The following is a 12,247-nucleotide window of genomic DNA, read 5'->3' as shown; positions in this document are numbered from 1 at the left end:
GGCCTTGTTCTTTTCAGGAGAACCTAAAAATAACTCAGAATAATTTCATAACTCTGCTCGAATGGATAAATATAGCAAAATGCGTGAAATACAAAGCAGACCACTGGAAGCGACAATTAAACCGAACACTTCACACCTGGTCTCTGGCATCCACAGCAAGTGATGATGGTCGCAGAGTGTGTTATGTGGAACGCTGCTTTTAAAACTATCTAAATCACACTTGACTGGCCCTGAGGAATATTAGCATTAATAACAAACATTTATCTCTTTTAAAAATGCAGTTCGGCTAAGCCTTGACACTTCGCCCTGCAGCCCAAATCCCGACAACCCTCACACTGCCAGAGCTGTGTCAGTGCTCCAGGCTATCTTGAGACATATTAATGACGTTCAGCACTTGATTTGGAAATCAGCTTGCAAATCAGGGTGCGAATCATGAATCGTAAACTCGAGGAACTTGTAGGAAGAGCTTCTGGCTTTTATTTAATGTAAAAAAAACTCAAAATAATGTAAATTCATACATTTACAATCGAGAGGCACGTCCATTTTTAGCCCGATACATTTGAGTCATTTAAACATTATTAATGTTGTAAACATGGTAGAGATCCTTGCTATCGCTCTGTTTGCGTGAGTGGCTGCTTCTTTTGTTTCTGCTCTGTAAAGCTTTACCTCCTCATCCATCGGAAAAGGCGGCCCTGTTGACATTTTCTCCCCAGAGACCCTCGCTTCAGAGGGAACGAACGCTGAGAAACATGCAGGCGGCTTTACTTCATCTTCTTGTTTTTGGGCTTTCTGCTCTTCCCCCCTGGTTTTGAAGCTTCGTCCTGAGAGAGAAGAGGAGAGAAGGTGAAAAAGGATCCGTGAGGATGAGTGTGAGCTGAAATAAGTGGCCACATGCAGGGGAACTACAAACAGAGTGTTGCTGCAAATAGCCTCCTGGAACATCGGGCCGGAATAGCGGACAGGAACACAACATATATACCCGAGCCATTTATCTGTTATTATAAGGAACACATGAGGAAATGAAAGAGATAAAAGGGTTTAGAAATAAACCTTTTAACTTTTATAATAATAATAATAATAATAATAATTGCATATTTTTTATTCCAAGTTAGAGTGTATACATACATGCAGGACTATGGCCAAGTACCTAAGCAAACAGTTAAAAGCTGTTAAAAACGTTAAAACGTTAAAAGTTAAAAACATCTTAAGTGTTAACTTTTCAAATAGAAATAACATCAATAAATAAACACAAACAAGCATTTATGCAGGAGAAAAGTCTTCTCCAAAGTTCTCCTCATGGAGTCTAGTATTATTTAGAGTTCTCCTCAGATCAACACCTGGTTTGGTGGTAAATCAGGGCTTAATGATGGTAAATCAGGTGAGCTGCTGCTGCTGCTGCTGCTGCTGCTGGAGTTGAACACATCCTCCATGCTGTGCTGGCTGGACTCGGGGGCGTCCAGGAGAAACCTGGAGGAACCAAGCTCTGTTCTTCAGACTAGCTCACAAGATCTCACTAGAAGCTATTGTTTCTCATTTTTACTGGATTTATGTTTCTGATGAGATCTGGAGCGTCTGCAGTAAAAAAAACTCTCTTACTGCTAAACTTATATATATATACTGTTATCAGCCTACTGTCACCCTGTTCTTCAATGCTCAGGTCGTATTCGTTATTTTTTGGGTGGTGGGTCATTTTTAGCACTGCATGGTGGTGGTGAGTGTGTTAGTAGACAGTTAGAGTTAGTTAATCAGACACAGCAGTGCTGCTGGAGTGCTTAAACACTGTGTCTGTCCACTCACTGTCTCTCACTCTCTTTTAGACTCTCCTACCTAGTTGGTCCACCTTGTAGATGAAGGTAAAGTCAGAGGCAGAAGCTCTGTATCTGCTGCTGCACAGTGTGTGTTGGTCATCCTCTGGTCCTTCATCAGTGCCCACAGGATGATGTTGGCTGGATGTCTCTGGTTGGTGGACTATTCTCAGTCCAGCAGTGACACTGAGGTGTTTAAGCACTCCAGCAGCACTGCTGTGTCTGATCCACTTGTACCTGCAGCACAACATACACTAACTACTAACACACTCACCACCTCCACCACCATGTCAGTCAGTGTCACTGCAGTGCTGAGAATGCTGACCCACCAACCCAAACACTACAGTCTGCTCTGTGGTGGGCAGTCCTGTGGGGTCCTGAGCAATGAGGAACAAACAGGGTGAAAGGTGGAGGCTGATAACAGAGTCTGCAGAGAAACAGATGGACACAGTCTGGAATTACAGATCTACACAGTGCTCCTATATAGTAAAGTGCAGCTGATATAATAATGGTCAGAGTTCATAGTATATGACTGTGTTTTTATATATATACACACACACACACACACAACAGATTGTTTGCCTGACTCTGCTTTCCCATACTGTTCACCATAATGTAAATGTGGCCGTGAGGCACCCTGAGTCAGTCACACTGGGAGCGTTTATCATCACAAGGATCTGAGTGAAGGCTGTAAATGATGCCTCCTCCTTCATCAGCGCTGAAAACCACTGAGCTGCATTCCGACCAAGATATCCTCTCACCCTAAACATGCTAGCTCATTAGAGTCATGCCAATCAGTAGAGTCCATGTCCAGGTGATCCCTTCAATATACTGTGGCTAATTTTGCCACAAATGAATTTAAGGGGGCAAAGATGGCAATTAGTAGCAGCGCCAAGCCAAACTCTCTCCCTGAGCTGCTTCTTAAATTACTCCCTCAGAGACTACCCGCTATCCCAATGAATGTCATCAGTGAGGGGAAAGAAACGGCCACATTCTGCAGGTCATTAGCACAACTTGTTTGTTCATCAGATCTCCGCCGAGCTGGAGGAGACAAGTCACTCCGTTACCTCACCCAGCACAGCGCAGCGAAGCCCAGCAGGGCAGTAATGACATTCAGGGTCGTTGGTATTTTACAGGAAGAGCGCGTTGTGCACTTTATATGTGGATGAAAACATGGATGCTTGCAGAGTGCCATCATCATCGTCATCATCATCAGCAGCAGCAGCAGCAGCGGCAGCATCCGGAGTAAAACTAATGAGTCTGACACCATAAATGCATCATAAATAAAACATTACTTGATATATTGTGAAATTAAAACCTCATTATTAAACATTTACTACTTACTTGTGTCTTATGTAGGATTAAAGAGCCCATTTCATGGACAAACCTTTTTTTAACCTAAGCAGTATTATGCCATTCTTACTCCTTACTCCACACACAGCGACTGAGCTGTCCTTTCAGAGACATACTGAAGACAGTAAACCAGTTGCAGGGAAAGCTTCTGGACACTGAGATACTACTTACAAAATAGAACAGCTGAGATTATATAAGAGTAAGTGACTTATATTAAGGTGTGAAATCTAAAAGAAAAATAAATACATAAATAAATAATTTCATAAACACCTAAAACACAAAAGTGTATCTTTAGATAAATGGAGTTACATAAATAAATAAATAAATAATAGCATTATGATAACTGAGTAAGATCTGTATTTATCACGTCTCTAGTTAAACTGATACATTTACAAACGTTAACTGGAAGTAAGATCTGTATTTCTCGCTTTCGTATTTATTACGTTTTAGGATAAATTAAACAGATACATTCACAAATATTCATCTTTAATATAATTTTTAATATTTTATAAACTATTTGGTCGACTTTCTGGACACTTTCTGGACAGAATTAGACTGCTTACAAATCAACCAACAGTTGAGATTACGTAAGGTTATTATATTTGAATTATATTTAAAGTATTTTAAATGAATAATTTAACAAATGCACAGATATTAAGGTCTAATGACTGCAAGTACTTTTAAAAACAAATGAAGAAACATGAATAAACATTTCATAAACACCTGATACATTCACAAATTTGTCACAAAAAAACATTTAAAAATGCAGTTATTCTAATATAATAATAATAATAATAGCATTTTTGTTTCAGTAACTGAGTTAGATCTGTATTGATCACGTTTATAAATTTAAACTACTACATTTACAAATATTCATCTTTAATACAATAATAATAATAATAATAATAATAATAATAATAACAGTAAAACTGAGAGACTTTAACTAACACAATAAACATTTGGTCGACTTTCTGGACAAAATTAGACATTGCTTACAACTGGACCAACAGTTGAGAATAATGATGGTATTATATTTGTAATTACTTATTATTGTATAAGTATTTAAAATCAATAATTTAACAAATGCACAGATATTAGGGTCTAATTACAGCAAGTGCAAAAACAATTAAAAACACAGTCACAAAAAAGAGTCACATAAATCTTTCAAAAAATGCAATATTAATAAAAGTATTATTAATAAGAATAATAGGAGTTAGATCTGTATCGATCAAGTTTATCTACTTAAACTGATACTTTTACTACAATTTATCTTTAGATTAAAAAGTATTGCATAATTATAATAATAATAATAATAATAATAATAATTATTATTATTATTATTATAATAACAACACTACATATAGCCAATTTCAGTTAGTGGTGTTAGATCTGGGGTATCTTCAGGTAAAACTCCTGGACAAGAATTAGCACTGTTGTAAAAAGGGTCTAATAAACAGGATCTGTAGTAATATTTGTAATAAAGCAAACAGTGGCTGAAACTGAAGCCTCAGCTTCACTGTTCTTTAAACAACCTTCTCCTTTCTTCATCCAGCCCTTCCTGCTGGTGTTAACCGACTGTCTGTGTGTCTAATCCCTGAGGATTTGTACTACACTACATTTCCACCTCCGCGTCCTCACGGCTGTTTAGATTTGCTGTAAAGCCAGTCACTAGAGCTCCCCACTCGCTTCCTAATTACATTCTGCATTTCAATGGATCTCCATCTCCTGCTCGGAAAACCACAGGTTACCATCCCGCAGGCATAACACCTGAACTCCGCTCCATCTGAGGCCGCTATTCAAATTTCTCTTATGACATGCAAATAAAACCACGCGGGCCGTTCCGGCGCTTTCAGAGGAGCAGCGTGCGACAAGGGCTCGGTTTGCACTTGTCCCTCTCTCTGATTTACAGTAGAGGTGGTCTCCAGCTGCACTCCCAAACACTACACCACTGAGCCATTCTGTGTTCTGCACTGTTGATGGAAAAGTGAGGGGGAGACCACACAAGTAACAGTGCTGTAGCCATTCTGTGAGGAACGGGCACAGCTGTATTGCTGCTGGTCCTGTTCAGTGTCTAATGGGGCAGCAAAGGGTGTAATGGGATCCATGGTGTTGTTGGGGGTGTTGGATTTACAAAAATGTGTTAAGAAAGAAATGTGCTTTAATGTCAGAAGAATAAGTTAGTCGAGTTATTCCTTAAAATATTCATAATAATTTTTATTTTACATTTTTTTTAACTTTTCTATCTAAGAAGTAATTGTAGTCTTAAAAATATACGTTCTTAAATATGGTCATAACCTCATTAGCGCCTCACACTGGTCTTACACTGTAAGAGCCTGTTCACACCTGCCGTTAACAGCGGTTTTGTTGATCGGATCACGTTCGGATTTCACTTGTCCGCATGAAAAGCCGGGTGGATTATGATTGGATCACTCAAACCAAACCACAATCGGGAGTGGTCAGACACAGATCTTATCCACATTTAACACAAGTGTAATCGGAATGTGGTTTCTGTGATTGGATTTCGTCAGACAAGAGGAAATACGTAAAAAAAATAACGTTAAAAAACAAAAAAACAACGTTAATACAAGAAAAAATGACTGTGGCTTCTGTAACAAACCCCACCCCCCCCCTCGCAGTGTGTTGGTGTGTGCACACTCGCGAGCCGTTACAGGAATGTGAGAACCAGGCAGGACAGTAGGGATCGGAAACAGTTGTAAACTGTTGTTTACAAGTATTAAGTATTTATTAGAATTCCACAATAATAGGCTTTTCAATAAAAAACATGCAATAGGTCTGCTAACAGCCGTCTCTGGTCTCCCTTTGAGCACCATCAGGCCCTGCAACTGATCCAGAATGCAGTGGCATGGGTCGTCTAAGTTCAGCCATGTTCAGCTGCTCCTCCTCCTCTGCTGCTGTGTTCTCTCTTCACTGTAGCTTCTGTAGCTGCTGCCCAGGTCATCAGATTCAGACCCCTGACTCTGGCCTACAAAGCCAAGATTGGACCAGCCAGCCCCTCCGTACTTGATGGCGATGGTCAAAAGCCGATCTGCACCAAGAGCCCTTCCAGCTTCAAGTACGGCTCGGCTCGACCCGCCATCCTTTAAGATCCACGGAAGACGAGCGTCCAGACTTTTTACTGTCCTGCACCGAAGTGGTGGAACGAGCTTCCCCTGGGTGTCTGAACAGCAGAGTCCAACACTCGCTGTCCTAATTATTCAATTATTAAAACTTCACACCGACCTTAACACGCTTGGAGGAGAACACTAGCCGCTAATCCTCTTACATCAGCTAACAGATGCCGGGATGCTTAGCACTGCGCTTACGCATGGGGGAGAGGGAGGGCCGAACTACCCACACAGTCCAATTAAACTCTATATAGTCGACAACGGATGGCTGTGGCATCAGTGAGGCTTCAAACTTGTGATCACTTCAGCCTGCTGTCATCTCCGGTTTGTTGGGGGTCCTAAGCCAGGCTCGGTCGCTGGTGAACGAAGCTCCTGTAACGACGTCTCTGTAATAAAAATTCCCCCGTCGCTCCTCATTTTCCATCAAAGTCGGTGACCAGACCAGACTGGAACACTGTTTTCCTCGTTAGAGGGGGAATTACACAGAACTCAACCTTTCTAAATTGCATTGTGTGTGTGTGTGTGCGTGTGTGTGTACAAGATGTGTGCATGTGTGTGGACACGAAGCAAGGAGATCAATACCTAGGGTAAAGATCTCGGCGAACCCACCGAACATCCAGAATACCCCTGCCACCCTTGTAACCATGACGATCCTGCAGCTGCTCACATGTCCTTATTTGCACAGAAATGAAAGGAAAGAAAACAACAAATAAACGAATCCGCTGGCAGAAGTCAGCGTCTCTCAGTGTAAACCTCCGCCAAGCCTCCTCCAAACCTCAATTTCATGATGTGCGTAACCTTGTTCTCGCCCGACGCTTTAGCACCGGGGACGCGGGCTCGAGAGGTGACCTGCTGAATAAATATTTCCATAGCAATTACAGCGCAGGTGAGGAGGAGCGTTTTGTTTTCCAAAGCGGCAACAAAACAAATCTTAATAAAAGAGAAAGGTGGAGGCATCTGAGGGCTCAGTCAAACGGGCCGTACGAGGGGAATGATCACAGCACGGCCGCGAGCCCTGGAGCATTCCAAGTCATGACGATTGGACCAATAGAAATAGTCCAAAATGTTTGTAGACACTGGCTCCTCCAGCATTTCTTAAGGAGTCATGGTATTAATTAGGACTGTGTAGATACAGGGATTGGATGATTACCATCCCACCTCATCACCCCCAACTCCTCAGCTCGTCCCATCGAAAGTAGCGGATGGAGCTCCACCATCATCATTCCAGAGAGCACAGTTTCTCCACTGCTCCACAGCTCAATGCTGATGGGGGGCTTTAATACCCCTCTACTCCAAAAAGTCCTATTCCATTAACAGTACTTCTCTCCAGGTACTTGACAAGCAGTGTGTGTGTGTGCATTTGCACATCTGTGTCAGCAATGCGTTATGATTTGATATATTGCGATATAATGAGGCACTGCAAGGTGATTGTTTGCATCTTTCTATTATAAAAATAATATTATAGATATTATATCATAGTCAACATGAAGACCTGACGATTACTACACTGCCATCTAGTGGTCAGGGTTTGAACACAACACAAAAGGAACCACTGCCATCAAATTTTTGAATGTAAACCAATTCATTAATAATCCATCAATACTGCATTTGAGCATCGACAGAATATTGCAGAGCGTCATATCGCAGCATATCGATATTTTAATATATCAATATTTTCTTACACCACTAGATTTATAGACCGCTTGTCCTTCATTGCTGCAGAAACAGCCTGTAATCTTATGGGAAGGCTTTACACACTAGATGTTGGAACATTGCTGTGAGGAGGATTTGATGGCATGCATCCCCACTAGAGCAAGAGCATCAGTGTGGTCAGATTCCGATGTTGGATGATTAGATACTGGACGGAGCTCCATCACGCCATTCACAGCTTGTTTGCTCCACAGCCCAATGCTAATGCTGAGGGGGGGGGGTCTTTTTCCCCCCTCTAACCCCTCCACACTTGGCCCTGGCCCTGGTGAATGTAGGCTCATGAGCTCATAGGCTCATACGCTCACAGCTGATCCACAGCATCCCATTCCATCAGCAGTGTGTGTGTGTGTGTGTGTGTATCTAGATACATATACACTGATCTCCATACAGCTTCGCACCAAATGACAACACCACCTGTGTAAACCTAATTATGACGCATCTGGTAAGAATTACAACAGCCTCACCGTCGTTTCTGCGTAGCCCTCTTGGACGAGGATATTCCTGGCGCAGTTGTTGATGTGTTTGAAGCGGTCAGGGCCGAGGAGGATCCCACCGTACCATCGCGACACCACCACCAGCACATTCCGTACATCCAGAATCTACAGACAAAAGGAAAGTATTAAGAACTGTACAGTGGGTTCCTGGTTCATCAGGCACACACACTGGCCATTTCACAGTTATCAGCCCCCTCTACCCCATTCATTGATGGGAAGGGACCGCCAAAGGACCATTGCTGCCCAGATATTACTGTAATTGTATTAAAGTGCACCAATAAGGTAGGTGTTCCTAAAAAAATGGCAATAACTGTAGGTGAACCTAGTACAATCTAAAATCTTTAGCTTTAATAATATGACTTTTTAGGATTGGGTGTCAGGGATGAGCTACTGGATGTTTCTGGTTGGTGGACTATTCTCAGTCCAGCAGTGACACTGAGGTGTTTAAGCACTCCAGCAGCACTGCTGTGTCTGATCCACTCATACCAGCAGCACAACACACACTAACTACTAACACACTCACCACCTCCACCATGTCAGTCAGTGTCACTGCAGTGCTGAGAATGCTGACCCACCACCCAAAAAATACTACAGGCTGATCTGCAGTGGTCAGTCCTGGGGGGTCCTGAGCAATGAGGAACAGGGTGAAAGGAGGCTGATAACAGAGTCTGCAGAGAAACAGATGGACACAGTCTGGAACTACTGGAACCAGGGGTGGTTTAGTCAAGTACTGGCTACCAAACAGACTACCAAACAGCTGACCTGTGGCACAGTGGATCAGGTGTGCTATATTAGAGTGGGGCTCTACACTCTGCAGGGAGCCTAGCTAGGCAGCACAGAGCAAAACAACACAGTGTGGCCTCTGGTGCTGCTGGCCCTCATACACCCTGAAAACAGCAGAGCACTGAACCAACTTCATTTACTTTTAAATTCCCACTAAATACATCCCACTAACAAGTGAAAGACTTACTTTTGTTTTAGTGTATATAAGCTCTACTGACAAAAGTATTGGGACACCTGCTCATTGATTGTTTCTTCCGAAATCAAGGGGATATCCTGCTTTTCTGGAGTAACCGTCTCTGGGAAGGCTTTCTACTTTTGGAACACGACATCAGGATTTGATTGAATCAGCAACATTGTCAGGAAGGTCAGGGTGTTGGATGATCACCACCCCACATCATCCAAACCGAGCTGGAGTTAAACTCACATCAGCAAGGACGTACCGGTTTATTTATATTCGATAAAGCCAAACCTGGGGACGGGAGTGGGGGGCAAGGCTAAAAGCTAACCAACCAACGCTTGCTAACAGCACATCACGCTGAGAGGACACGACAGGTGGACAGCGGCACTCTCCGGTAAGTCTCAGGAATAATTACGAGCTCTGGGCTCCTTAGCTGAACTCAGATTCTCCCGTTCTCCCGCTCTGAAGACTATTGCAGCAAGAGCAAGATCAAGGAACCCTTTGAGAACGAGAAAACCCTTTGAACATCTAAGAATTTATCTAAGAATTAATAAAAGGTTGGTAAATAGGCTTGCCCTTTGTTTTTACCAATTTTATCCAATTTCCTGATCAAATTTGGACTGCCACTTACCCAACCCATACGTAGCCCCCTCCCCACATTGCACGCGATGCCCCCATCACCAGTGGAGGCGGACTAGCACACGCCAAAGCAACACCGCCGGGCCTGAAGAGAAGCGCCGCATACCCAACTCCAACACACCCGCCTGCAGACACCAGTGCCGGCCAGCACCGCAACGAACAAAGTGGGGGGAAGAGCACCATCTACCCACCCCAAGGCCAATTGCGCTCTCTCTCTGGGCCTCGGTTGGCGATGTCCAGCAGCATGACCGGGATTCGAACCAACGCCTTAGTCCGCGGAACCACCCGGGGCCTGTTAAATGACATCTGAGCATTTTGTGCCCCAACCTACGTCCCATACTCAACTGAGACTCTCAGTAAATGCAATCTTCCCAACGTTTAAATCAACCACAGTTCCCTTCACCCACAGCTCAGTGTGTGGGTGTGCAGAACTAGGCTACATTTAATTCTTGGTCCATGACTGACTGCAGTAACTCCAACAGTTTCCGCTCCGTGTTTGTGCTGTTTGATGAGCAGCAGGCTGGAAAGACATAAGGGACCTTTTTTTAAAACTGCTGCTTTTAGCCAGGGAGAGTCGAGAGAGTCTGATTTTGTTTACAGTGTCGGCGACGGCTACCGCTAACATTAGCTAACGCTCTTATGTGGGTTGCTTAGTAACAAGAGACACACAATACACTTTGGTATAGCCTATATCCAGCTGATGCAGTGATCTACAACTCCGAGTGGACTGTGGGAGTTTGTAGTGCCCCCCTAGAATCCCACGGCAATTGCTATTCTTGATTCGGAAACGGCCGACATGCATATAAGCATCCTAAAATGCGCACAGGGGTCCATTTCAGGCACAGCAACTGTTTTTGTTTTAATCTGTGAAGATGTAATTAGCTGTGCTAACAGGCTGCACAGCGCAGGGAGAAGCAGTTTGTAGCACTGAAGCTTTTTTGTCGTTAAGCTAATTAGTTTTAAGTTATGAGAAACATTCATTTAGAGGACGAGCGTAATGATGATGGGAGCGGCAACACTCAGGACTTGTCGTCCAGCGCAGACTGGAACAGAATGATAATAACATTAGTGCAGTTTTAGTCTTTGCTGCTTTAGAGTTTGTCTAAATTAGCATCCCACTTAGATCCTCATTTGCTCCTGAATCTAAGCTTTGGGCTCAGTTAGCTCCTGAAAACTGAAAACCTCTCCCGCTCTAAGACTTTCGGAGCGAGAGCAAGATCAAGAAACGTTGAATTCAAAAGACGTCACGTCACAGAAGTGGAAAACGAAGCACGTCAACAAAGTAAAACTCAATTACCAAGAGAAAACCCTTTGAACATCTAAGAACAGCGTCCTCGCAGCAGCTGTACGGGAAAAATTCGCATACAGCTCATCAAAATGGGGCAGGACCTCGAATTCATTTCAAGCCAACATGATGGTCCATCATAATGGAGACATTTTCATTTTAGTTCTGCTGTCCCAACGTCCACATCGGCACAGAATCAGCAACGCCCAACAGTAAACAATTTCAGAAATGCTCTACATTCCTAAAGATGCAGGCAGGGTATCAAAACCTGGGCCCTCGGAGGAAAATTAAAAACACACACTGCGGCAGAAAAAAAAAAACAGTGTCTTTGTGAAAAACGATGTCAACTGCCTGTGCCGGCTGTCAATCACATTTTTTTAAACGCCACAGGGGCGTAGTTGGCAAGCTGCCTGTATGGTGGGGGGTCTGAGCCATCTGCATAAGCTAATAATAGCCTACTTAGTTGTCGTCTATACGTGGCGTCACTTCCAGCTCCATAAATGGACAGAGTGTGATCCAAAATGGAGAGGGGAGTGAGAGGAACTTCAGGCCAGGAAACGGTTTGGAGGGATGATTAGGTTAAATGGATTACATATAGAAAATGGTTTGTATGCTTTGCCGGAATTGCTCTAAATAAGCGAGAATGGAAGTCATGCAAAGTTTGTTAGGTTACCTCCAGAGCTAGAAGTCTGTAGCTACCGCCATCACTTTGCTATGCTGTTTATATGTAACTACGTGATTACTTTGTTGGGGATTACACTAACATTAAGTGTCGGATGTGAGTTTATACTTTATGTGAGCTCCTGCGACAGAAGAACTCGGTTTTTAGTTTTCTCCATGTTTTGAACCCTGTAGCTGCTTCTGTACACTGTGTA

At 43.1% G+C, this 12,247-nt stretch overlaps 1 protein-coding gene across 2 annotated transcripts in view; it reads right to left on the bottom strand.

The window, feature by feature from the left end:
- Positions 1-454: 454 nt before the first annotated feature.
- The window catches only part of impact (impact RWD domain protein), a 56,760-nt gene continuing 44,967 nt past the window's right edge, over positions 455-12,247 (bottom strand). For both annotated transcript variants that reach the window (XM_072660003.1, XM_072660002.1), the window contains exons 10-11: positions 8,458-8,592; positions 455-821 (exon numbers count right to left, since the gene is read on the bottom strand). In XM_072660003.1, the coding sequence (XP_072516104.1) occupies positions 762-821; positions 8,458-8,592 (195 nt within the window). In that variant the 3' untranslated portion in view covers positions 455-761. The remainder of the gene's footprint in view (positions 822-8,457; positions 8,593-12,247) is intronic.

The sequence above is a fragment of the Salminus brasiliensis genome, chromosome 17, assembly GCF_030463535.1.
Source record: "Salminus brasiliensis chromosome 17, fSalBra1.hap2, whole genome shotgun sequence".
Taxonomy (NCBI): domain Eukaryota; kingdom Metazoa; phylum Chordata; class Actinopteri; order Characiformes; family Bryconidae; genus Salminus; species Salminus brasiliensis.
The sequence above is the reverse complement of the archived record's forward strand: the minus strand, read 5'-3'. Positions and strand labels throughout refer to the sequence as shown.